We start from the raw sequence: 27260 nt of genomic DNA on the forward strand, positions 1-27260 counted from the left end.
GTCTCTACCTGTAACGGGAAGTGCTTGGGCTCAGGTCACGCAAATTCTTCTCCAGTTCTAGATGACCTGGTTCTAGATGCCTGAGCTCAATGTGAAAGACTCCAGGCTGCGGGAAGGCAGAGGACTTCTCCTCAGCCTGGTAGGAGCTGCAAGAGGCCAGGCCCAGAGGAGTGACCTCGTGCCTTGTGGGCCTCCACAAGTAGAGGCTCTGGTCTCCTTGGCCAGCAGGTATAGCCTCTGAAGTACAAGCTGCGACAGACAGGCCTGCGAACGACCCCTGTTAAGCTCGAAGTGTCCAGGGGAGAGGAAACGCCCACTCAAGGACCCAAAGCTGCCTATTTCCATGTCTCTGCCCATCCGTGCTTATGGTACAAAAACGCCATTAAATCAAATGATCCTGAGGTTTAACCACAGCTGCTCCCACCCTGCCCCTCCTGCCGATGGGACGCTCCAAGCAGTCCAGGTACTTGGAACGGGGCGGTACCTACGGGAGGGGCTGACCTGCAGGCATAAAGCAGCCGGCATCACAGATGCTCCACCAACGGGGTTGGAACGTTGGTGGCTGGTGACCTGGAGGAGCCTGGAGTGAAGGCTGTCAACCTGGGCAGAAGAGAGGCCGCCTGGGGCCTCTGAACCCACGGCTGGCCGCTTGGTGCCCCCTGGTGGGCAGCTCACCACACTGCCAGTAAGGGGCCAACACAGCCTAAAAGGGGGACATTTGTGACAAGCGAAGTGACAGCAGGGCGCCCTTATGAAGAGTGGGTGTACGAGGGTGGGGAAGAGAACATGCGTTTTACAGCACTGCTCAGGTGCCTTCCATGCCTCATCCTCTCAAAGCCCTACTGTGTATGAAAAACTCAGTTTGAGTTGGGCCAATGGGGTGCTGAAGCCTCCCTGAGGATCACACTTCCAGGGACAGATCTGGGAGCTCCACTCACCTCCCACCCCCAGCAAGGGTCAAGCCCAGAAGCTGCAGTGACCCAATCCCCTGGGGCCCAGAGTGGGAGCCCACCCGGGACAGGAGGGGCTCACGTAGGAAGCCGTTTCATGGTCGTTCCTCTGAAAAAGAAGTGCAGAAGCCGAAACAGAGTAAACAATGATGTCATTTATTTAAAATGTTTACTCCAAGAAATATATATATATAAAAAGACAATTACAGCACTAAACCAGGCACCTTCAACCAAATCACAACCTCTTCTTGGACTCTCCCTTTTGCGCTAACCCTCCTCGTCCACAGTCTCCTTCCTGAGCTGGAAGACACGTCCTGTGCCCAGAAGGTCAGCACACCCCAGCCCGGCTGCTGTGTCCCTTCCCCTCGGAGCACAGGGCTGTCTCTCCCAGCTCCTCGTTCTAAAGGATTTTTCCCCCTTGGGAAGTTCATTTGAAAATTCTAAGCCCAAAGGAGTGACTGTGGGAGAGAACAGGGCACTCTCCACATGGAAAGGATGTCCCTTTCCTGCTCCAGTCCCTGGCAGGGGGCCCCAGAGCGGGCTGGCAGTGGGTTTCGGATGAGTCCACTTGAAGATCGAAGCCCCACTTGGCCAAGGGCAGCTCCTGCAAAGGCCAGGACCCAGGCTACTGCTCCCTCGACCCTCTCGGTGACCACAAAACCCAAGGCGGGCCTGCACGGGTACAAGGAGCCCGTGCACCTAAGCCCATTCCAGGAAAGAGGTCTGCCCAGGGAAACCGAGGGGTTCTACGCAGGGAAGCTGGAGTCAGCGATGATAACTGAGTGATTGGGACAAATCAGGTTAGTTTAGCAGAAGCTCTGAAGTTGCAGAAGCTTCTCCCCTGGACTATAAACACAGGACAGGAGAGCCGAGCATGGAGTCAGACTAAGTCTCGGAAGGCTGCGGGCGGCCTCAGGACTGGCCAGGACAGATGCTGCTACACGGCCTGTGAAGGCAGACGTCGCTGTCAGGAGTGACGGGGAGCGGGGGACAAGTAGGGAAAAAAGCAACAACGACTAGATCATTTTTGGCATTTTTAACATCAAGACAAAAATGGTGACAATAGCAAAGCAAAAAATAATAAAAAAAGACCAATATTTAACTTTCCCATCCACCCGTCTCACACTCAAGTTCTACCCCTGTCTCCCCCGTAAGCACCACGGAACTAAAAATCTATTTTAAAGCACCCAAACCAGTCCAGACCCTCTCGAAACCAAGAGCCCCAGCCAGAGCTGTCGCCTCTCTTGGGTCCAAGCGAGAGGAGGGGTCCGGGGAAGGCACCTGGTAACTCACACAGCGCAGCGCTGGGGACAGGCTCGGGCACAGGGCACTTGGCGGGGAGCCAGGGGAGCAGTCACAGCCTCTGCGCGGACACGCGGGGAAGGGGACTTCTTCCATGATCCCAACTATTTGGTTGCACAGCCAAGCAAACGTGACTAGGGAGTTGCGTTAGCAAAACAGGTACTCAGGCCTCAGAAACAGACCAGGCCCGTTCCCGCAGGATCCAGCCAGGAGGGAGAGGGAGGGGGTCCGAACAGAGACAGAAGCACAAAGGCGATCAAGGCTGGTACACAATGGGCTGATCCTTCTTTGCAAGGACTCCAGAATGCACTTTCTACTGCTGGCTGGTCCATCTCTAACGGCAAGTGCCAGCGAGGCGGCTCCGGCTCAGGGGAACCTTCGAGCTGGATCTGGAACCAGATACATTGTCCCCACGTCTGCCCAACCCCACCAAGTCCCCACGGGTTCCACGATCACCTGATTTCCATTTGGACTTTTTTTTTTTACAGCTAAAGTAGATATAAATGGCTAAACACAGATCCGAGAGCCCCCACCAGGGGGGAAAACGGCAGATTCTATTAATGTCGCGGCCAAAAGGTGGCGGGGCTCACGAGCAGCCGAGGGGAGAAGCAGAACACGCACGGCCTCAGCCGGGCCAGAAGGGAGAGCGGGAAAGAAGTGGCCCGGGGGCTTCCGGGCACGCGGGCGTGACTGTGGATGGAGATCGACCACCAGGGACGGTCTTGGCCTGGACGCCGCCGGCTCCCACAAGGGACATTTTTTTTCTGAGCGTGTGGTGACTCCTCTCCCAGGTAGCACCCACAGAGCTCACATCAGTAATCAGAACCGGAAAGGAGTGTTTTTGAGAAGTGTGTGTAGGAGAGGGGAAGGGAAAAGGAAAACTTAAAAAAAGAACCAAAAAAAACCCACCTAGATTGCTCAAAGTTTCTGCCTCTTTTGTAGGAATGGTAAGTCAACTATGAGCAAATATTTTAATTGAACATTAAGAGGGGAAAAAAAAACCCACTTTGGAAAGTACAAAGAAAAGGTAGTTGACGTTGAATCACTTATAAAACGGAACCTCAGGGAGTCTAACAAATATGCACCTTCGGTCAACTTTTGCTTTTGAAAATTCCTTGTCTGACTTCCCGTCCCAGTGCACGTGGAAATGACAGCTGCCGCGAGAGGTGTGGAGTGGAGAGACTCCGGGAGCATCAGAGGGTCCGGGGGTTGTACTCTGGCAGTTTCTTGATCTTCTCCTTCTCCGTCTCACTTTCGTCTCTCGCTATCACCAAGGAGTGTGAGTAACCCATGGCAACCTGCGGGACAAACCAGCGCTGAGTGGGCAAGGGCGCTTCAGCTACAGAGTTTGGGGCTGACAAACCCAAGGCAGGTGGCGGGACGCTGGGAAGCTGGGCTGGCCGTGGGGGTCAGTATGGAGATCAGAACAGAGACATCCTGAAAAGCTCAAAAAAGCCCTTCGCTGAGGACCACCCGTGTCAACATGACCTGCCACCGACGCCCTGCCAGCCTGCCTCCTGGGCTGCCCCGGGGAGACGGGGTGGAAGGAGGCCACCCAAGCAGGGCTTGGACACTGACTGCCGGCAGAGGCTGACGGGGACTCGGGACCATGCTCCGTTTCCTCCGCCTCTCTGGACCACAGTCCTGCCTTGTGTGAGGGCACAAGCCCCACCTGCATCTTGGTGACAAGGGCTGGCATCCTGGTGGATGGACCAACAGCAGAGGCCTCGCCCCACCATCTGCCCACAGCCTAATGGTGTACAGAGTCTTGGGTGAAGGTACTGAGCTGACGTGAGCGATGCACTCGGCCTGGAGCACATCGGCTGTGGCTGGACCGTGGCCGATGTCCCTCAGGGTGACAGCCGTCACAGGGCCGGCCAGTACACCTCTGGTGCTTTCCCCGTCACCCACCAGGAAACTCTAGCACGGGGCACAGGAAATCTGCATAAGGAGATATCAGACGAGGCTCAAGCGGGCTGCGAAGAGCAGAAGCAGGAAGAGGTGCGATTCGGCTGCGCCTTTTCCTCTCGGCCCCAGCGCCCCTGCCCCCACTCCTCCCGGGCCCAGGACGCCTCACTCACCTGCTCCGTGAAGATGCCGTCGAGCGTCTTCACCTCCTGAGCTGCAGTGGAAGACTTGGGCTTGTGGTCCCCGTAGCCCTGGTGAGGCAAACAGAGGGATGCTTGTAGAACCCGGTCCCAAACGCCAGGTGGAAACGGAATCTCAGCCATGTGGCTGGGCCTCCCACAGACCCAGAGCCTCTGTGGCCGAGCCCCACCGCGTCAGACCCGAGGCCAGACCTGGGCAGCAACACGCACTCACAGGGGCCAGTAGGGGACCGGCTCCTAAGCCCAGGACCGAGACGCTAAGAGGTAAGCTGTAGGGGTCTACATGTAAAGACACCTTCTGGGGAGTCACTGGTCAGATGACACCACCACGAGGGCAGGAAGAAATGGCAACTGCAACCCTTTAGGGCTACCAGGTCACAAAGAGTGCTGGCTGTCCCGTTCCCACCTGCGTCCATGATCAGCCATGACTCCAGGACACCAGAGATAGAAGGGACGGTCAAGGACTGCTTTTTTTTTTCGGGGGGGGGGGGAGGGGGTCGTCACATGCTGTGGTGTGAAGATGGGCGATTTTGAGGTGGGCAGGCCCCTCAGCTCAGCTCCAAGAGGGGCCCACGTGGCAGGCAAGCTTCACCTGCCACCAGCTGAACGCCACATCGACTCCTCACCCGAGAGGCTGCCCCCAAAGTCACCAAGTCTCCAAGTCGAGTCTATTTCTGATAGGCCCTAGAAACACCTGTCCTTCTCTAAGAACAACCCATTAAAAACTGGGCCAGGTTCTCCGTCTCTTTCAAGATTCCTCACGGGGCCACCACGGAAGGGGCCCCATGTCTGTGGCACATGGGGCCCCCTCTGAAGCCACCAAACTGAAAGCACGTGCACAGCCCCGAGGAACAGGCATATTCAGGCCACCAGCCCTGGACCCCCTGCTGCCAGGGGGTCAAGAAGCCCTCCTTTCCCTCCATCAGCTCCTGCTAAATGAGAGCAGCGGGAAGGGAAAGAGGCTGAGTTCCCAGCAGGAAGTTAAAGAGCCAGGCTGGTGATCAAATGGCAGCTACAACAGGCAGACTGTCAGGAGGAGCTCCACAGCCCAGCTGTTCTCGATGAAGATGTTAGAAGTTAAGGACTCACCACACCCCAGAAGCTACGAATCACACACTTGGTTGAGGAGGCCAAGTGTGTGGGGAAAACGAAGGGCCATGTGTTCTCAGCACTCAAGTAACTGAGATTTAAAGCAGGGAACACAGACAAACTTATTTGGGAAAAATGAGGGAAGGATGTCCCCACATGACACGAAGAGGCTGGAAACCAGGAAGATTTGATGCACGGTCACCAGTGGCCCCACAGTTTAAAAGGACACTCTGTTCCTGCTGATTGAAACCTTCCTGGGGAGAGGGAAGAGAAACCATCCTCTTTCCTGTCAACATCATCCCACAATTACCGTTTACAAAACACAGGGGAAAATGGGATCTGAAACTTCCCAACTTCCACTCAGCGCTGTGGACAGAAAGGTCTTTCACAGTTACTTGACGGGCAAAGGAACACCTCTGAAAGCTGAAGTGACCTAAACATTAGGGAATACTGCAGACCTTCATGGAACAAGGAAACACAAACACACACACACTTTCCTTCTGTGTGTTTTCAGGAAGCGGCTCAGGGAGCCCAGAGTGGGTTCCGCCTCCAGCGTGCGGGGACCAGCTTACCAGTTCCCCAAAGGTGGGCGACGGGCCCCAGCTGATCGTGCTCTCGTCCGCAGCCACGATGATGCTGCTCTTCCTGCAAACGGCCAGAGGCTGTTAGCGCCGAGCCCAGCAGCCCGGCCCTGCACCCCACCCACCCAGCAGCCCGGATGCTTCCTGTGGCCTCCCTGCAGGGTGAGACCTAGTAGCATTAAAACCAAGCCAGACCCACTAAAAACTCCATTTCCAAACAACACAGCACAGGGCCAACGGGCTTCTTCTGAAGCCCAAATGCTGTCCCTCACAGGCCCAAACTGCAGAAGCCCTTAGTGCCCCGGATCTCCCTGTCCCACCCCTAACTCAGGTTCTAGGGCTCTTTGGGTGGGGGGGTCACTTTTAGATGAACAAACACACTGGGAAAATAAGAGACCAAATCAGGATGAAGTGAGAGTTCATTACAAAGGCGGTGGAACTCGCCGGACAATAACTTGGGCGAGGCTAGAGGTTTCAGATTAAAATCAGACTGATCCCCCAACAACTACACACTACACTGTCATCTCCCCAAAACCTGGCAGGCGCTGAACATCAAACTCCTCACCAAGAGGTGCTGCATAGCTCAACAGGTGTCCTCAAAATCAACTGAAAATCACTGACTTGAGAATCCTTTCTTGTTCCCACTGTATCAAAGTTAACTAAAATTTTGTACCTAAATATAATTTTGAAGCTGCAGTAGGAACAGAGCACATACCAAGCCTTCGAAGGATGAAACCCTCGGGGACCTTTCCGCAGCAAAGCGAGTCACCTGTTGTAGGACCTCCCAAGCCCTTCGACCCAGTCCCTCACCTCCTGACTCTAGAATCTGTGCCTGATGCCCTGATGGGAAGAGTGGAGACCCCAAGGGACAGGGCACCTCCCAGGTGTGCCCAACATGCCCGGGAGGGGAAAGACATCCCGCTCACCGGAGACACAGCCACGTACCCACAAGCCAGGCTTCGGATTCTCCAGCCGCAGAGGTCCTGCACGGCCTTCGGGTACATGGTGGACTCCCGGGACGTGTTGGTGGCACCCCAGAAAAAGAGACCACCTGGGAAAGACAAACACATCACACTGTCACCGTCATCTCAAGTGCTGGACCCTCACCTCAGCAACAACAAAGGAGAAAAGGGGAATGGGGACCCGCCTGGCATGGTGCTTGGCACGGGTGACCACAAAGAACTCTGGTCTTGAACAGGGCAAAGGCCATGGGACTCCCCAGCGGAGCACGCAGCCAGGGAGGGAAACCCATGACTTGGCCCTGGACGCCTTCTTGCCGAGGCCCAGACAGGGAATCACTGACCCACTTCGCTGACGGCAAAGGAGCAGGTGTAGCCGGCGTAGATCTGGGATGCCCCGCGCCCAGGGAAGTCGAACAGCTTCACCAGGCGGGGGACCATCTCGTCTTTCTGCTCGGCGTGGCCCAGCCTGCCGTAGCCGCCAAAGCCCCAGGAGAAGACACGCTTCTGGGAGTCCAGGACCAGCTGCAGGAGAGAGAAAAGGCAGCGCTGGCACAGGGGCCAAGTGGGTGGCTGCTGCTCTGAGAGCCTGTGGCTGTGGCTGGGGGCAAAGGGCAGAAACACTGCAGGTGACCCACGCCCGCCTCCGACAGGGGAGGCGCCAGCAGCAGGCACCGCATGGCAAGGATGTCTGCTCTCTTCCCAGCCAGGGACACTACTTTCCACTCAACAAATTACTGTCACACGTCTTCCTCTTTCCTTCATCAGAAGCACGTGGGTGATGTCTCCAGAGCAGCCTGCTGCACTCCACTTCCTGTTTCAATCCTGACAAATGCAGACAGAGCCTAGAGGAAAAGCCCCACCCGCCTTGGATTCTCCTTCAGGCGGATTCGCACAGGTGACCCTCCACCCAGTCACAGGTGCAGTGTGCATGGTGACATGTCAACAATTTAAAATCCGTCTTCTTACACGCACTCCTATGTTCACTGCAGTGCTATTTACAACAGGCAAGACACAGAAGCAACTTAAATGTCCACGGATTGACGAATGGGTCAAGAAGATGTGGTACATATACACTATGGAACACTACTCAGCCATAAAAAGCAAAACAAACAAAAATGAAATAATGCCATTTGCAGCAACATGGATGGACCCAGAGAGTATCTTACTAAGTGAAGTCAGTCAGAAAGAGAAAGACCATATGGTATCACTTACATGTGGAATCTAAAATATGGCACAAATGAACTTATTTACAAAACAGAAACAGACTCACAGACATAGAGAACAAACTCTGATTACCAAAGGGAAGTGATGGGGGAGGGGATTAGGAGTTTGGGATTAGCAGATACACGCTACTATATAGAAAACAGACAACCAACAAAGTCCTACTGAACAGCACAGGGAACTATATTCAATATCCTATAACAAATCATAATGGAAAAAACATGAAAAAGAATATATAATAACTGAATCACTCTGCTATACACCAGAAACTAACACAACACTGTAAATCAACTACACTTCAATGAAAAAAATAAAAAGTAAAAAAAATCTATCTTCTCTGCACAGCATCCTTGATGTCTCATGTTTGAATCTTGTGAATATACAACATATTAACATGATTTGATGTCAGAGACCTAAATAAGATGGATTTCTCCTGACTACGCTGTACAAGAGAATCAGCTTTTGGACTTGAAGGGACTGAAATCTCCCAGTGCTGAGGTCACTCAGCCCGGCACCCACTCACAGGAGACCGACCCATCTCTGAACTCCCAGCCCTGGCCCTGCTCCTTCAACAGAGATGAGAACCAAGTTTGACTTTTTTCAGGCAAAATAATCTCAGGAAGGCAACTAAGATAAAAAGACACACATACAGGGACTTCCCTGGTGGACAATGCAGGGGGCGCAGGGAACTCAGATCCCATGTGCCGCACAGCCAAAAAAAAAAAATACACGTACAAAAATTTTATTGCCGTTTATCTAGATTGACCTTTAAGAAAACACCCTTAATGACTCAATCTATTCAACAGCCCATCTGAGGTACTGTCTGTCGACCTGGAAAGACATCTGTGATGGTCTATTAGACAAAAAACTAAGAAACTTACTATATGACCCCAACCCAAAGTGTCTGCATGTTCAGCTACATCTGTGGACGCCACGGAGAAGCTGTCAGGGGAGAGCGACGCCCCCGGACGACAGAGGGTGCGTAGCCCTTGAGGAGGGCAGGATGTCGAGGAGGCCAGGATCAGTTCAGTTCCTGGCTTTGCCAAGCCAAAGGTCTCCACCGAGGTGATACCCAGGAAGCCTGAAGAAAGGCCAGAGACACTCCAGGCTTACCGTGTGGTTAGCGCCGCAGGCCACATCCCGTACCACCACGTTCGGGACAGGCAGGATCTGGCCGTCTTTCGTCTTCTCGATGAAGATGGCCACTCGCCGGGGCACCAGCTCGCAGTCATACTCTATCCGCTGCGCCCGGGCGATGAACTTGCCGTCCGAGTTGTGTCCTGCAGCGACCACAGAGCCGGCCATCAGCAGCGGCCACAGCACAGAGCGCCTGCCCAGCTTGGCCAGGCAGAGCCTCACGGGGCCTCTCCTCAACCGAAGGAGCGCCCTCCAATCTGAGGCACGACCTACCTTGTGGGGCATGGAATTGGTGTTGTGGGTTGAAACCGGTTATTTTTTAAAAAATGAATAGTGGGGGGCGAAGGGGAAGCTGGGATGAAGTGAGAGAGTAGCACAGACATATTTACACTACCAACTGTAAAACAGATAGCTAGTGGGAAATTGCTGTATAAGAAAATGAGATCAACTTGATGATGGGAGATGCTTTAGAGGGCCAGGACCGGTGGGGGGGGGGGGGGGGAGGGAGTCATGGGAGGGAGGGGATATATGTATAAATACAGCTGATTCACTTTGGTGTACCTCAAAAACTGGTACAAGAATGTAAAGCAAATATAGTCCAATAAAGAGCTTAAAAAAATAAAAATGAATAGAACACCCAAGGACACCATCCGTAATGGGGAGTTCTGGGAAAATTATTTGTGCATCTATGTTTGGGCTGGGCTGCGGCCAAAAATGGGAAGCTCCGGGTCAAAAGGTATGGTCTTCTCTGCGCGCCACGTGGGGGCCTCGAGGAGCCCTGCGTGGGCCGAGAACAGACCAAAAAGTTCAACATGCTTTCCCAGGCTTGCTTTTTTATGAGTTACCAGTAACCCAATACATCATCCGTGATGTTAAACGCATGTGATGTTCCCGCCTCTGCCTCACCCGACCCAGTAAGCAAGTCGTGGGAATGAGCGCGTGCTGGGGGTGCACCTTCCAAGGTCAAGGTCTAATTCTGAAAAGGGATCTCTCTGGGTTTGGACAATAAGACTGAAAACAGGTTTTAAAATAAGCTGGGAAGATTAACTGACTCTATAGCTAAAAATCAAGACAACTTCTCAAAACACCTTTAAATGAGTGTAAACCAAGCAAATGAGATGCGGTATAAAGTGCTGCAATGGGGACTGGTTCCCAGTAACTGCTCACTCGATATTAGCCGTCATGGCCATTACCAAGGGCATTTCATTTCCCTGAAGGAAAATCTACCTGCTACGACAGGCTGCCTGCCTGCAGATCTGGGGCAGCCACAGGCAGCAGGGGAGCCACGCACACTTCCGGAAGAAGACCAGAAACTTGCTTCCGGTGTTTTGCCTGGGGCTGGGGACGGCACCAGGGCCTGTGGCCATGGAAACGGTTTCTCCAACAGTCTCTGGCAACTCCCTGGCAACCAACGCTGAATGTGCACGGGGCTGTTCTTTCTTATTCACTTCTGACTTGGGTATATTTAGTTTCACAAAGTCACTGTTCCCTGAAGTCTAAAGGCCAGCGAGATGCTCCTCGTTCTATTTATACTATCCTCCATCTGCCTGCTTTTAATGACGTGGGGACCCAGGCAACCCAGATCCGGGGGCTGCCGGGGATCCGGCGCGGCGTGCACCTAAACAGCCAGCAGAGGGCGCCCACTCCTCACCTCCCACTTGGAAGGAGCTGGAAGGTGGGAAGACGCCAGAAAGGGAAAAAAAAAAACAACAAAAAACAAAAAACACCTCGTTGGTGTCAGATGGGAAAAGAAAATGGAGACCTTGTCAAGTCAGGAGGGAGAGTCATCTTCCACTCACTGAGCATAGCTGAGAACTACCTTCTGAGTTTTACTTTTCTACTCAATGAAATAGAAGTAAATTTCATCCCTTCTGTTTAGGGATGAGAATCCAGAAGGGAATCTCACTTTTACATGATATTGGCTCTTCATGTGCATACCTGAAATAATGGCCCGGGCCAAGGTTTTCAAAGCAACCTTATTCTCGTATAATTTCCTCACTTTCAATAAAGGCAAATCTTTAAATATGAAAATGAATGAAGGTGGTTTGAGTAAAAAAAAACAAAAACCAAAAAAACTTTAAAATCCTTTTATATAAAAATGAACCCCCAAATCAGAAAAAAATCCTATGTCAGACGCGAGCCCTGACCTGCATTAAGGCAAGTCACGGTCAGACTGCACAACCCCGTGAGTTATGACATGCCGGCCCGCTACATGGGACGCCCACTTAACGGATCAAGGCTATTACCTGCGATCAATTACCCACATTTCTACCATGTGTGCAGCCCCACAGACTTCTGGTTCTAAACCTACAGTCAGATTACAGAGCTTTTAAAACATGTACTTGCATACCCAGCTGGCCATACTCAGGGCACCCAAAGGAATAGAGGTTTCCTTTGCAGTCCATTATCATACTGAATTCAGCCCCACAGGCCATTTTGGTAATTGGCTGGCCGTTGTACATTATCTGAAAAGAAAAGACAGCAGACTTTTAGAGTTCGTTTTTTAAAATATTGATAAAGTCTCTACCTCTCCACGGGTTGGTGTGAAACAATTACTGGGCTGCAAAGGACTTATGGACTCAACAACGCTGAAGGCAAAGGCCTAGAACGTATGTAAAGAAACACCCCCAGTACAGAGGCAGTCCACAGACAGGCAAATCATGTCCCCGGGGCTTTGTAACCCTCAAAACGCACTACACTGTGCCTCACACATCCTGGTGCCCAGGGAATGCCGAATCCAGCTGACTGACGTGGGCACGAAGACCTAAGGAAACAGAAATGAACCACATGTAGTCCCCAAATCTCATCCTAGTCACTAGTTCTGATGTCAGGCAACTTTAAAAAGAAAAGCTTTTATAAGCCATATTGCCAGCCAGTAAAATGAACTGTTTTACACTCTCCTTCACTACTGTAAGAGCTGCCGGCTAATTGGCCTTAATGGAAGGTGTGACTAGGAAATATAATGGTTCAAAAGGAACTTAGAAGACAGCAAAGGCCCTGACTAATTTAACATGGGATTTGGAAACAAATCTGAGAAAGTGCTTAGAAGACTCGCTACTGCAAACTAACCAGTCTGGGAAAGCCAGAATGGAGGAATGGAGGGCGTGAAGTATTGGCATTGCAGGAAATCACAGGAAAAGGTGATGAGACTGGAGAGGGGATGCTGAGTCCTGGCCTCTGTCCCGGCCCCGGCTCACTCTGGAAACAAGTCATATTCCACTGCAGAGCAAATGGCTGACAAAACGGCAACCCCTCGAAAATCCTCCAAACTACAGGTACGTTTGGCAAAGGTTGAGGTTTCTCTTTAAGACCAAGAAACCCACACCCTCATCAGACACTCACTATAGCATCCTGCTGCCTTATGTCAGTAGCTCACTTTCTAGGTATAAAACCCACTCCTCCAACTGACTCCAAAGTTTCTCAGAAATAAAAGACGACCTACCTCCTATTTGTTTTCTAAGTACCTGGCAGGTGACTTGTTACAAGGTCAAAACTCAGAGTATTTTCAGACAAAGACAAATCATATCCGTGTAACAATTCTCACCTTGGAATAGAACAGGCTTCAAACAGGCCTCTGGAACAAATTATTTCGGTCAGAATGAAAACCTGTTTCTAGGTTGTTCTTCAACTGTGACCATCTATTAAACCTGATCCACTCAAAGCACTGAGACCCTGCTTTTACAAGGGACCCAGTAACTCAAACGATGGGGAGGAATTCCTGACCTCCTCCCAGAAAATTCAGCCCCAAAGCCAAGAGAGACAAAGGCCCTAAAGGCAGAGGAGGATGGGCACCTGTGCGGGGCTAGGAACGGCGTCTGTTTGGTTGCCGAGGCCCAGCTGTCCCATCTTGTTCTCCCCGAATGCAAACACGGAGCCCGTTTCTGAAAGGAGAGAACAACGTTCATTACCAACGGGAAAATAGTGATGAGTATTCTGAACTAGATCTGGAAGCAAAGGCTCTAAAATAATAAAAACAGCTCCTTTGCCAGGAAGAATGCAAGTGAGACAATTTTCCAAAAGGGGGTGGGACGGACACCTCAGAGCAGAACCACTGTCCAGCAGAGACCACCCCGCTGCCCCGGCCTCTGGTGCCCACAGGTGAAAGCTCCTGACACCTCGAGAAGCCGCCCACCGGGCTCCCTGGGCATCTTTCCGATCGTGACCATGAGTCATGGGGGAAGCTCCATCCCTGGCCCCAGGCGGACCATGTGGCCTCTGACCCCATTTTGAGGGCAGCAGCTCTTCCTTACCTGTCAAGGCCAAGGTGTGGTTCCGCCCACATGCCGCTGACACAATCACCTCGTGGCTGAGCCCCTCAATGAGTCTGGGGGCTTCAACTCTCTTGGTGTCGCCATGGCCCAGCTGCCCTTTCTCATTTCGCCCTGTGGGTCAGAAGCAGGATAGATGAAGTGGGTGGGGGAGGAGAGAGGGCAACCAGAGCAGCTGCTGGGCGAGGCTGGGTCTCCTAGAAGGCGCCATCCAAACCCACAGCGGAGCACTGGGTGACATCAAGCCTGGCTCCGCAGGCAATGCCAGCGTCTCAGGGCTGCCGGATGGGGTCGGGTGACCAGATGAGACATGCAGGGCTGTCCCCAGAGTCACCTCGGTGGGCAGCCGACAGCCACCACCTCACCTGCTCTGACCCTCTTTTCTGGGACAACGGCTGAGACCCATCCAAGCACTTCTGCCAGCTCTCTGCCCCCGAGGGGAACAGAAGAAAAACCAGGTTCGGCCTGGATGTCACACACGAGGACGAGCTCATGGAAACTCACAGCTCTCACTTCTCACCGCACCTGCCAGACGCCAACTCCCTCATTTGCTTCACTCCGAGGTATTTTGAGACAGTAACACCTGTCTCACAGGAGTCTGATTCCCTCGGTGCTCTGGGCGTCTACCGTGGACCCTGCATCTCTCTCCTCTCTAACCCCACTTCCCACGGACCCTTAGCCACGGGAACCCCAGCAATGGCCAAAGGCCAGACCTGCTCTGAACACAGGCCCTCCCCGGACACGGGCCCGCCTCGGCCTCCGGGGCTGCGCTGGTGTGGAATCGGGGGGCAGAGAGGCCCCAGGAGGCCAGCCCCGCCCAGCCCCTCTGTGCTACACAGCCCCCCTCCCCCGCCCAACACAGCCCTTCGGCTCAAAGCTGATGTGAGAGCTGCGTGGGCCAGGAGCCTGGGCCCTCTGAACCTCACCTAATTTTCAACAGAGGCTACAAAATAGTTCCAAACTCAGCACCTCAGTGGGCCTCTCGCAGGCTCCTCTAAGAACCATACTTACAACTGAACACTTTGTGGGATTTTATGGGGCTGGAAAGCCAGGCAACTCGGAAAGCAGGGGAGGTTTCCACATCCTTCCCCATCAATCAACTTTGACCTTGCAGTCATGAAAGAGGGGGAGTAGAGCCCCAACTGTCCTGGACAGGGCTCAAGAAGGAGTGACCAACCACCGTTACTAGAGGAAAACCATCCTTGGGCTTTGATTATGGCACTCCAGCAGGACAGAAGGACACCAGCTTCTAGTGGAAACTGCCCAAGTTCACTGTGAAAGTCATGAACAAGCACTGGGCGCAGTTCTTCAGCAAATGCGAGAGGCCCAGGTGGCTGGCGAGTGCAGACCCCGTGAATTCCGGGTCGCAGCACGAATGCTCCCGGGAGCTGGACCAGACCCTGCACCTTCCAGGGACTCACGTGGACTCGTGACACCCCCACTGGCTTGTCCCCCTACAGTGGCTAGTCTGCTCACGGGACAAGTCTTTGTTCTGGGGCCAGGTCAGACGCACAGCTTTTAGAATTGTTCCCTGCCCACAGGGTCAGCAGAAGGGACATTTTTAGAAGCACCACGTAAGTGAAATTCAGTAGGGAGATCAGAAAGAAGACACCTGAAGTTGGGAACGCCGACATACGAGGCTGCATTCAATGCTGGAAGAGTGAGCACGAGGGGGCTCTGGGGGAGGGACACACCTCTGGGCCGACCGGGAGAAATGAAAATCGTGGCGATGTCAGCGTGTCACCAAGAAACTATAAAGTTTAAATTTGGGCCAGACACACTTGTTAGCTTTTTTCCAACAGAATTACAAAATTAGCAGAGTGCAGGGAAGACAACAGATGTTAATATATTTGGACTTTGGTACAGTCGCTCATGAAATTGCAAAAAATGGTTCAAACAGCCCAAAATAAAACTGCAGTCACATGGACTCAAAGCTAGCCAAAGGGCCAGAAACAAAGGGTGAGGACAAATGCAAACAACCCCCACGGGAAGGAGAGTCCAGGAGCCAGCAAAGGGCAGGGGTGGGGGTGGGGTGGGGGGAGGACGATGACTGAGCCCCAGCCAGGACCTGCATGAAGGATCTAGGAGCTGGAAGAGGACATGGGCACACGGCGTGGAAGCCCTCTGCAGGGGATCCTGAAAGGGAAGACAGGCTAAAAGACAAGGACGGTGCCCGCAGCACCCAGGCGAGGCAGTCCGGCGGCAGGACAAGCAGATTGCCTTGGAGAAAGTAAACTCAACTGCCTGGGGAAATGGAATAGGAAACAGGAACAGGACTGCAGAGACTCAGGGCTGGTGTCACCACGTGGCGGATGTAAAAGCTGGTGGCATTTAAAGTTGCAAGAACAGAGGTCTACGTCACACTGTGCTGTGTGCTGGGGGGACAGCGTGCCGAAAATAGGAATGCAATTCTAGGCACCTCAATATCAGAAAGATCCAGAGTCAGTCAGAACTTTCAGGAAAAGGCTGTTTAAAGAAGAGGGTTCAGAGAAATCGGGGGGTACGTACAGACCAAAACCTGGTAGAAGAGTGGAGGGAGTGATGTATTCACGCGGCACAGACGAGCTGGGAACCAGGGAGAGAGGAAACACACAGGGAAAAGCACAGCCCCAGAGGGTGGGCGAGGCTCTCCCCTCCAGGGAGAGGACGGGAGCCCACCCGAGGGCCCGCCCCGCGCGTCACCCTGTCCCCATGGTACCTACCCCAGCTCCACAGCTTCCCCTCGGTGGTGATGAGGAGGCTGTGGGCGGCGCATGACCCAGAAACCACCGTCCGCACCCGGACCCCCAACAGGCACCCATACCTGTGGGGCCCCCACAAGTTCTGCCCGAGGTTGCGGTAAGCAGCTGCGAAGAGAAAGGAACACGCGTCAAACACCTGCAGAGCTAAGGTGGGTGCTGAGAGCTGCCCCAATGTCACACGCCACAAAGGGCCACCCTCCCACCCCGGCGTAAAGTGTGTCCTTGGGGGCTCCTGGGGCGGCACAGCGGCAGCGGGGACCTGTCCGTGGCCACCTGCACAGACACTGTTCCACCGCTCTCTGGCCCCGACCCACTGGGGGCAGCTGCCGCGGAGGGTGCCACGTGCTGGTGGCCAAAAAGCAGGTGCCAGCCCACCGCAGCCCCCGTGGGGTGGGGCTGACCCAGAAAAGCGGGTAGCAGGCCCCAAGTCTCCCTCACCCTCCTGACAGCTCGTTCCTGGCCTTCCACCTGGGGAGTGAGGGGGACCCTGCAGCCAGAAGGCTCTCTTGGGGCCAAGCCTGGGCCTGCACCCCCACCCCATCGTTCTCAGGGGTCCCATCATGCTGGCCAGGTCACGACCCCCAGCTTCACCCATGTATCTGCTCCCCCAGGAGGCCCTTCCCTGCCCCCTGCTTATTCTTCACGCCTCAGGTCAAACACCCCCTGCTCCAGGAAGCCCCCCTTGCCCAAGTCCCCCTTTGGACTTGTCACCCTAGGGCTCTGTGAATCCTGTCACAGCACTTGTCCTACTGTACTCACAAGCCTTCCTGCCCCACCCACCCCTGGAGCAGAGAGCGCCCTGGGGACCGTTCGAGGGCAGGTAGGGGAAAGAGACAGCCGCAGCCTTCACAACCCCCACTTCATCTGATGAGTGTGCAGGGTGTGGCCAACTTCTGGCTTCATTTTCGCAACTTGGGGCTCTCAAGGACAGAAAAATGAGCCTGTTTCTAGGCCCAAGGTGACTGTTATGAAATGCTGGCCGCTGCATAATCAACTGTGTCAGACTGACCTGGATGCAGGGACTGACTGAAAGGTGGACTTCTCCATCAGGTACCTGGATGCATGGGAAAGTCTGTAAAACTGTTCCTGTCGGTCCCCACCCTGCCCGCACCCCCAACCAGAGGGTGCCAGGCGTGGCCTCTCGTTTAGTTACATGGGGTGCGTCAGGCAAAGGAAGGAAATTCCCCACCGTGATTCAGGACAGCCCTGACCTCCTCTACCTCAAGACACTCCTCTACTACTGAAAACTGAAAGAAGACCCAGCAATTTCCTGGGAAAGAGCACACCAGAAACAGCAGCCTTCACACTGATGTTAAGGTCTGCTCCACTCATCACAGTGGCATGAGTGCATGTGCTACGCTTGTGGACACACGCAGTGCCCAGAGATGCCAGGGGACACCACGACTGACCGAGTGGCTAGGTGGACCCCCTCGCAGGTGGGTAGATGGTTCGATTTGCCAAAGCATCTGCCCTGTTTGAGCTCCACTGGGTGTCCGTGCCCAAGATGCCATCAGCTCGAGAGAGGCAGGAATTCTCGGGGCCTCCGTCTTCAGAGGGATTCTAGTCCAACAAAATGCGTGGCAGAAGGCCTGGGCAACTCAGCCAGGCTGGAGGTCATCAATGCCTGGGGCCTGGCCCGAGGCAGAGGCGGAGCACAAAAATCACCTCGTTATCTTGAAGAGGAGGCTGCTGACTTTAAGAGATCCAGTGACAGGTACCCAAGGGCTCGCGGAGGGAAGGCAGCTTCAAGGACGGGAGGGACTGGGAACAGTTAGGCAGAGGGGGAAATATCCTTCTTCCCTTCATATTTGGCACCAGTGGGAAAACAAATTCTCCCTCCCTTCCCTTCGTGTCTACCGGCAAGGTCACAGCCGAAAGACACTGAAAGACTTTAAAAATTTGTATTTAATTACATAAAACTTCATTCAGTGGGAGAAACATCCGGGAAGCAAAGGTAGGCCTGGGAGAAGACAAAAAGGCACTCTTAACACGAGCCCAAGTGGGACAAGATTCCTTCAACTAGCGGCAGCCCTGCTCTGCCACAGGTTCCTCTCTGGAATCTACTTCTCACTTGGGCTCGAGTGTCTCTAATTGCAAGTGGGCCACTCATTTAAAGAGAGGCTTTGAGAAATAATGCGACACCTGCGCAGGGGCTGGCAGGGAGACTGATGTTATCTCGCCCTGGGAAAGGTTCCAGGTGACACCAGCTGTCGGGGAGCTCGGGCGGAGACAGCTTAGTCCTGAAGGCTGGGCACTGTCCCCAACAGGAAGAAAATGGTTCGAACCCATTTTTAACTCAGTTGGACCCCAAGTGCTGCTGAAACCCCGCCCGCTGTTTTCATGGAATAAGATGATCCCCACTGCCTGTCCTGAGGCCCCAGGGAGTGTCACTGTGCAAATATTTGTTCACTGGGCAATGCTGGGAAGTACTTTGGGAATCTTTCCAGATGAAATCAAGAAGCCATAAACTGTGGCAAAGCGCCAGCCTCACTTCTCTTGGATGGGCCGGTATTCTCCCAAGGAAAGACACCAATTTTCTAAAAACATTTGGAGGTTGAGACACTTCTTAGGACCTCTCTGCTCCCCCCACTCCAGACTGTTACTTGCTCTGTCAAACCAGTTCCGGCAACAATTTGGCAGTCTACAAGGAAATGTGGACTCTTCTGAAATGTCTAACGAGTTTGACATCCGACACATGACACGTATCGAGGACATTTTGACATTCAACAGCACCAGCCTCTTCATTTTAATAAAAATAAGGGCTATGAGAAGATGGGAAAAAAGTGTCAAGGTTTATCTGAGGCTACTATTTATATTTTTCTGTTCAAGCGCAACAGAATTTTCAAAAGCAGAGTTGTGCCCAAGTGATGGACTTGCCCCAAGACCAGGGTTCAAATCCAGCCATCACCAGAGTGGCTGTGTGGCCCTGGGCAAATCGCTTGGCCTCTCTGAGCACTTCTGTAAAGAGAATACCTACCTGGTGGACAGTCACCAGAATCACACTGGACACCTAGCACACAGGAAGCACTCAATCAACAGTAGCGTCTTCTATTTTTTAGAAATCGTTTCTCATACCTTGTTGTTTAGGCACTTCTTTTCGACCAATCAAGTCCCAGTTGGTGGCCCCAAAAATCAAAAGCTGCCCTTTGCACTTAGACCCTTCAAGTTTCTACAGAGACAGAGAGAGAGGGAAAAAGAATTAGCTTGCAATGCTGCTTCTAGCTTCCCAAATCTGTCCAACAGCAGGAAACAAACAAAAACAAAAACAAAATTTATCGTTAACACTTTCCCCCAGCGGTGCACAAGTGGACAGACAGGCCTGGTATAATCTCCACCTCCTCAGCCCCTTCCACGTGCAAAATCCCAAACCTGCCCCGGCAGCTCATCGGTTAACCCCAGGTTCTTTTTTATCCTTTGATTTCTCTTTAAAACATCTTCGGCAAAACACTACAGAAGAAGCTAAATGCTATTCCTCCCTTCTGCTCTGCAGATTGCCTCACATAGGTATTTGTAAGAGGCCTGCTGCGTCACACAGGGAGTGAGGGTTAAAACCACTGTCCTTGGGGCTAGGGCTGCGTTTTCCCCCTGCAAGCACCGCACACCCACACGTGGACCTGAAGCCTTTGGGGCCCCGTGGCATCTCTGCACAACGATCACATCGGTGGACTTTCCCATTCTCCCTGTGTGCTGCCCTGGCTGCCAGGAGCCTTCCACAGGGAAAACAGCAGAGTCCTGTGTTCATTCCTTCACTGGAGGGAGGAAGACCCATGTGGGGCTGGGTGGATCTGACCTGGCGCCTCTGATGGGCTTGTTCTCACTGCTGGCTGAAAGCCAGGGGACCAACAGCAAGTGTCCCTGCCAATACACCTCAGTCCCCATCCTCCGTCCCTAAGGGCCACATGCCCTGTCTGGTAGCATGTGCCACTTAAAAAGACCACTGTCTGATTCTGGGTGGCACTCGTTAATCACTCAGCCCTTCCCCCTTCGATTCTGAGATGCCAGTACACTGGTGAGTCGACTGTTAGTCAAAGATTCATTTCTGAGTCCACACAGGCAAGGGAAGCAGAAGCTTCCTGTTCTGCTTTCATCTTTTACATCATCAGCATCCCAGGACATTAAAGGCAAAGAAGGGGTTTTCCTTCGGTTCACAGAAGCATTCTTAGAAGGCTTCGAGAAAAAAAAGACCAAACAGCTGCAAATCCAGTCATTCTAACTCCTATGCGGTGACTGCCCTGGCAGGACGTTCTGGCAGCCCAGCACGTGTGTGTGTGTGTATGTGTGTGTGTGTAAGAAGAACACATCTTCATGGGGTGGATTCCATCTCTTAGGGAACTCTGTGAGACCCAAACCTGATGTCACAGGCACCCCCCCCCCCCCAAAAGGTCCTGTCATGCTTGCCCTCTCGGCCACGAGTACAGGGCTGGAGGCAGACGGTCCATCTACAGGGCGCGTCCACGGTCAGCATGCAAAAGGGCACCAAAGCAGCAGGGCTGGAGAATGACTTCACCACATTTCAATTATTCAGAGAACGACCTTAATCAGGGTAGTCCAACCCCTCAGCACCCAGACTCCGATTACTTGAACGGGAGCCGAGTTTCCCCTGGTTATCTTTCCTTTTCTTTGTTTAACTGGCAGGCCTGGCTGGAACATTCTACAGGTCTACTGCAGGAGACAAATAGCATCAGGGGAACATCAAGTTCCCGGGGGAAGGAGTAGCCCTGGGTCTCTGCTCCCGATGCTGACTTGCTCTCCACTACTCCTCAGGTCTGCGTGGAGGGGCAGTGGAGAGTCAGAATGGACCTAAGGCACCGTGGGATGTGCTACCAGGCCAGAACGGTGGAGAGAGGACACCGGAAGGACCGTGACTTCAGGCCAGGCCACCCCCGCCGGCCCCTAGGTGGGCAGAGGCGGTTAAACCACTCCACACCAAGATGCGCTCAGCACAGCAACACTTTAGCAGTGCTGCTGGCCACTGCGGGACCTGCAACTCTGCCAGAACTAGCGGCCGTCACTCTGGGCATGAGAGGGGTCTCCTTTGTGACCTGGAGATGCCAGCACCTGCACGAGTGGTCAAGGGCTTGTGGGTACTGGCCTATTGAGCCAGCTGAGCATTTATACAAAACCCCAAGCCTTCTGACACAAGGTGCTTGTGGGCAATCTTCATCAACTGGTCAATGGTGTTTCCTCCAGTGATAGTGGTCCAAGGAGGGTAGTAAGTGGTACCTTATTTGGGTTTTTGTGTCACGGGCCTCATTTCCTCCTCATTTCCTCACATGTTAGATGTTATCATCTACAGAACTCTTTGCTGTAGGCTGCTTACAATTCAATTCTTCCCCTCACCTTATATGAGATTAAAAATTCAAGTAAGGACCAGAACTCCTAACACCCCTTAAAAATCACAGCCCACGTCTCTCTTTGTCAGAGCTGAGCCTGCCCACAGGTGAGAGAGACCCCAGATGCGGGGCGCTCCAACCAGAGGAACCCCAGGGACAGCTGCCTGGGCTGTGAGAGCCAGAGGTTACGAGACCCTCCAACGTGTAACCCGGCCTTCACCGATGGGCAGAGAGATTGTTTTTTGGATGAAATCAGCAGCCATACTGCCTCTGTCTAAAGATCATGTGGCAGAAAAGCTGGGAAAACAGTCTCCCAAGAGGATGGGTGAATTTCGCTGGCCGGGATTGAACGGCCACAGCAGACACACGCACCAAACTTCTTCAATCAACAAAATGGGGTTTCTGGTCCGAAGTAATTTTTGAATTACTGCCCAAGTGCAAGGAGCATGTTTACGAGGCTGAGAGTCAATCTTTAACATACATCCATTTAGAAAGCTGCCGCTCTAGGCAGAGGGAAGACCATTCAGAGAAAGGCCCACAACAACTCCCTAGTGGGCTATCAATTAAAACAGGCTTCAAGCTCAGTTTTCAGTTGTATTTATTTGGTCCTTTCAGATGGGGCAGAGTTGTCTCGGGGTCCACAAACCCCGAGCAACCCAACACTGGAAGAACTACAAAGACCTGTACAGCTTATGACACTCACCTATCTTCTAGGAGTCAGCCAAGGCTGCTCGCTTTACCTACAGGGTTATGAAGTTCACAGGGAATTCAGGCTGCATCAACCCTAGAGGATCATAAAATGCTCATCTGATACAACTACATAGAAACCTGAGGTCCTTGAAGAGAGCATTTTCCGAGACTGAAATCCTAAGAATGTTTTATAAAAATACACAGCTTCTCCTCAAGGCAACTCTGTCCCTCAACCATACAAGTATTCGGGGTTCATCTTGCACAAGCCCAACATCTGCGGCTTTGAGTTAACCAAAGGCAACATGGCTTCAGACAACTCCTGGCAGCTGCTCACACAAACCCCCTTCCAACAGTCCTGAACGACGGCGAAGCTTGTGAAATTCTCAGTAAAAAGCCTCTTTCTGAAACGAGCTGTGGACTGCGGCGGGCCCATGGCAGCAGACAGGATTCCCAGGACTGCTTCCCAGGCGCCTCCCCTAGAGTCTAGGAACCAGGGACCAGGGATACACCCAGGACCGGGGCGATGCCCAACTAGGGCAAGGCAATGGGAACGCCAATGGGGCAGCATGGGCCTGGCCTTTAAGGCTTGAGGTGTGCACTTTCCATGAGGCAGGGAGGAGCATCATTCACTTGGACCCTCAGTCTCCTGCACACCCTGAGCCTGGGATGGTGTGCTGGCCAGGTCACTGCACACACTCTCTCTTGGTGACTACCTTCGGGGGTGAATCTCCACTCACTGCTCTAAAAGGCTGACTGGAAACACTTGAGAGACAATGCAGCAGAGGTAGAGCCCGGCTGACCTTTCTTCTCAGTTCCCTCCTAACATTGGCATTGGAGGGCAAGTGTCCAGAGTCCTGCACAGGTCGTGTCTGTTAAAGGAAAACAGTCCCTGCACTCCCTTTTCTCAATACTGTGGCCATTGCCCTGGCACTGGCCTGCTCCCCAGCCCCAGGTGACATATTTCAGGGATACAGGCTCTCCTTTACGTCACTCTCCTCCACGTCACTCTCCTCCACCATCAAACACGCTGACCCTTTCCACTTAGATGGCAGTTATAAAGCATCGCCACATGAACAATTTGCAGAGGCGTTAACGATGACATCAGAAAAAAACCTGAGCCCAGTGGAAATCTAGCTCCATGTGATCTTGGGCTAGGCCCTTAGACTCCGTGCCCCAGTTTTCTCACCTATAAAGTGGACCTAGAAGTGCAATTATTTTTAACCATTTAAATACTGCCTGAGCTTTCCCTGCGGGAAATCACGCTGATACCGACTGAGAAAAGGATCCCTTCCAGACTGTGAGCCTCTAGACCCCAAGTGCAAGTTCTTACTCTTTTGGAGTTATCTGAGCATCTGGTGAAAGCTTTGACCGTCTCCCTAAACACACATCCCACACTAAACCCGTGGGGTTTGAGGATCACTGACCCCAGGTTAAGATCTCTGGCTCCGCAGGGTTTTGCAGACATATGAATTAGTTCCAATCTTAATTAAGATTTGAAGGCCCAACTCTAATGAACAAATTGAAGCCCATTCAGACCACGGGAAGGGGGGGAGGTCTGCACAGAGCCCACACCGAGCGCCCGTGCCCTCGGACCACAAGCGATGAACAAAGCCCACAAACCTCTGGGGATGAGGGGGAGACCCTTCCCCACCTCCGGGGGGAGGGCTCTCTGGAGCATGCGCCCTCGCACCCTGCCCCGGCGCCCGCCACCCCCGCCTCCCCGGCGGCGCGAGACGGCGCAGGGCCGCACGGGGCATGCGCGGCGGCCGCCAAGCCCCGCCCCCCCGGAGCGCCGGAGCCGAGGCGGCGGGAACCTCAAAGCCCCGGCGTGAACCGCCGCTCCCCGCAGCGCGCCGGCGGCCCCCTCCCCCGCGGCGCCCGGGCCGACCGGCGGCCGCAGCGGGCCAGGGGCGACCAAGGGCACGCGGAGCCGCGCCCCGCACCCGGAGCGCACCTCCCCTCCTCCGGCCGGAGACAACTCGCAAAAGTCTCCCTTCCCGGGGCGGGAGGGGGAGGGGAGGCGGAGGCCGTCGGCTCGCGCGGCGCCGGGGGCGGGGCCATGACCCCCTCGCGCGGGCGGGCAGGCGCGGGCTCCGGCTGCCCCTCCCCCGGCGGGGGGCCCGGGGCGCGCGCCCCAACGGCCAACGGCCGCGCGGGCGGCGGCGGGGGCGGGTAGGCCCCGGCCCGCGCCCGCCCCGCGCCCTTTTGTTGTGCGGCGGCGGCGGCGGCGATGATTCAGCCCGCGGCCTGCGCCGGCCCCGCCGCCCCCGGTCAGGACGCGCGCGGTGACGTGCCGCGGCCCTCGCCCCCCGCGGACCCCGGCCCCGCACTCACGACGCGCTCCTTGGTGTGCTCGGGCTCGGTGATGACCACGGCCGCGCCGCCCGCCTTGGCCGCCGCCGGCCGCGCCGCGCGCTTGCCCCCGCCGGGGGCCCCGTCGAGCTCCAGGCCGTCCTCGTCGCCGCTGCTCCCGCCGCCGCTGCTGCTGCTGCAGCGTTCGGGCCGCTCGCGCTTCCTGCCGGCCGGGCCGCCGCGCTTCCTGGGCCCGGCACGGGCCGTGCCGTTGCCCGAGCTCGGCTCCTCCCAGGCCGCCGCCGCCGCCTTCTTCCTGGGCATGGTCGCGCTGGAGGAGACACGGGGCAGCGGCGCACAATGGACGGGTTATAAACTGCGCGGGGGGAGGGGAGCCAGCCGAGCCACCGGCCTCCACTTCCTCCCCTGCCCTCCCCAAAGTGGCGGCCGCGGGGTGGGCGGAGAGGGGGCGAGCCGGGAGGAAATCGCGCCCCTCCCGGGCTCCGGCGCGCCTCCTCCGGGGAATCCCGCACGGGAGCCCGGGTCCCCGACTGCAGTCCGCTCAGGGAAAGGAAGAAAAAAGAAAAAAATGGAGAGCCCCTGCCCCATCCTCAAGTTAGGTTTGCCTACATCGCATCATAATTGCAGCCTGGTCCCCAAAAAAGTGAAGGGAAAGAAAAAAGGAGTCTCTGATCCCCTAGCTTTTAATTGGAGAGGGCTTTGGGACACTTCAGAGATCCCCTCTTGGCACCTCGGGTGGCGAAGGAGCTCCCCCTTCCCCAACTGCCCCACCTGCTGCTTTTGTCTCCGCGCCCCCCTCCCCAAGCCCACTCAAATGCAATTCTCTCCACCCCTCGCCTGAGTCCCCAATTCCGCCCCAGCCTGGGGGTTCCGACCTCGGGCTCTAATTAGCCGAATCCCTTGGGGTTGGCTGCCCCCGGTGGAGGAGTGGGGGGTGGCGCGAATACAGCCGGCCCCCAGCCCCAAACACCTGCTCGCACAGACACGAAAAATAAAAACTTTAATGATGCCCGACTCTCTCCCGGCCCTTCCCCGAGCGTGCGGCTCAGCCGATCCCCGCGATTCCGGCTGCAAAGTGCCCAGCTCCGCCGCTACTTTCCCCCGGCGTCCCTGCGCCTTCGCCCTGTCTGCTTTTTTTTTTTTTTTTTTTTATTGATTTTGAACAATGGGATCTCTGTCTGTCTCCGATTTAACCACGTGGATCCGCCTTCCTTCCCCTTTTTATTCATTCAATTCCCCCAACCCCCCTTCCCCAGGTTGTTGTTTTTTTTTAACCTTTTCTTCTCTTTTTTAAGAAAAAAAAGGAAGGAGAAAAAAAAAACTTTCCCAGACCCCGCAAACTGATCATCGTCGATTTCATTTTCAGCCCCTACCTGCTTGGAGTGATGAGAAACCGGAGAGAAAAGGGAAGAGGAGAGGCTGAAAGACGAACCGAAGGGCTTTTTTTTTCCCCCAGCCCAGACGAGGGCTCCAGCCCACTCACCAGATACACTTAAAATGTAAATACGAGCTTCCAGAACAAATGCTACAACACAAAACAGAAACACATGTGCGGCCGGGCGGCAAGCGAGCGCGCGGCGGGGCGGGCGGCACGGGGCCCGGGGCTCGCGCGCCCCCTGCCGGCGGGCGGACCCAGCGGCGGCCCGGGTCGCCGCCCGCGCCCCGCGGGGCAGCCCGGCCCAGCGGAGCCTGCGCCGGGCGCCACGCCGCCAGACTCCACTCCCCGGTCCTGCGCGTTTCGCGGGCGGCGCAGCGCGCCCTGGGCCTCTTACGCGGCGCGTCCTGCACGTCAGAGATTACTTGGGGGGTTAGGAGAGTGTTAGGTTGTTTTTCCCGGGCATGTCTAGACAGGTCACCTGAGGACAGTCGCTGGAAAATAGTTACTTCGCTCATGAATCGGCCAACAAGGGACGTGCCCTAATTGTGATTGGAACGAAAGATGGATACAATTTGAATAATTTTCTCCTGTGCAGAGAGGAGCTGTATTTTATTTGACTATGGATGTGTCCCAGTATGTAGCAAGATGCTGTTACATGGTAGTTACATACATAAAAGTTTGCTGTATTAGCAAATTAATTAGTAATTAATTTGGAGGTCAAGGAGGCACTAGAGGCTAGTTCTGACGGAAATTTTTCATTTTTTGACAAATATTTGCTGAGGCCCCAGTACATACAAGAGGCAGTGCTAGATGCTGGGTATACAAAGCTAGATAACAAGATTTCTGCCCTAGTGGAATGAGCAGTCTAACGGGAAAGATAGATAATTAAACAAGTCATTGCAAATATAAGTGATGGGGTTCAAGACACGCTACCCCAAATGATGCCACTTTGGCGTATTGAATAAACCTTGGCATATTGAAGTTTTGAGAAAATGGCAGAAGCAGGAAGGTCGTTCTCTGACCTTCTTCCCCCAAACCTGTCATAACACCCTGAGGTGAGAGGTGCCTTCCCAGCTGCAGGAGGACAGGAACATCCTTATCTCTGAAGACAAAGGAAAACCAAGAAGAATCCTGGTAAACCAGCCTTGCTAAGTTGCCCCCAGTCTACTACACTTCACCTCAAGCTC

The 27260-nt window shown here is 54.2% G+C and overlaps 1 protein-coding gene across 8 annotated transcripts; it reads right to left on the bottom strand.

The window, feature by feature from the left end:
• Nucleotides 1-1085: 1085 nt before the first annotated feature.
• On the bottom strand, nucleotides 1086-26299 carry RCC2 (regulator of chromosome condensation 2). Of its 8 annotated transcripts, none has more exons than XM_057697748.1 (13): nucleotides 26179-26299; nucleotides 24717-25005; nucleotides 19435-19528; nucleotides 16321-16464; nucleotides 13601-13732; nucleotides 13143-13231; nucleotides 11701-11815; nucleotides 9327-9493; nucleotides 7334-7514; nucleotides 6976-7081; nucleotides 6022-6094; nucleotides 4334-4411; nucleotides 1086-3550 (listed from the first exon to the last, which is right to left on the bottom strand). In XM_057697748.1, the coding sequence occupies exons 2-13, from the start codon at nucleotides 24996-24998 to the stop codon at nucleotides 3446-3448; spliced, it is 1566 nt and encodes a 521-aa protein (XP_057553731.1). In that variant the 5' UTR covers nucleotides 24999-25005; nucleotides 26179-26299; the 3' UTR covers nucleotides 1086-3445. The 8 variants fall into 8 exon arrangements, with proteins under 8 accessions (XP_057553731.1, XP_057553711.1, XP_057553746.1 ...); XM_057697728.1 differs by having other exon boundaries at nucleotides 26069-26227; XM_057697763.1 differs by having other exon boundaries at nucleotides 6957-7081; nucleotides 26069-26227.
• Nucleotides 26300-27260: the final 961 nt, after the last annotated feature.

The sequence above is a fragment of the Hippopotamus amphibius genome, chromosome 1 (genome assembly GCF_030028045.1).
Source record: "Hippopotamus amphibius kiboko isolate mHipAmp2 chromosome 1, mHipAmp2.hap2, whole genome shotgun sequence".
Classification (NCBI taxonomy): domain Eukaryota; kingdom Metazoa; phylum Chordata; class Mammalia; order Artiodactyla; family Hippopotamidae; genus Hippopotamus; species Hippopotamus amphibius.

Excerpts from the sequence above, each read along its gene's own strand:
- RCC2 (XM_057697748.1), bottom strand. The coding sequence starts at position 24,998 with ATGCCCAGGAAGAAGGCGGCGGCGGCGGCCTGGGAGGAGCCGAGCTCG. Across the intron at positions 13,733-16,320 it reads GGGGAAGCTGTGGAGCTGGG|GGCGAAATGAGAAAGGGCAG; the intron begins GTAGGTACCATG and ends TCTGACCCACAG. Across the intron at positions 6,095-6,975 it reads ATCCGAAGCCTGGCTTGTGG|GAAGAGCAGCATCATCGTGG; the intron begins GTACGTGGCTGT and ends GGCCGTTTGCAG.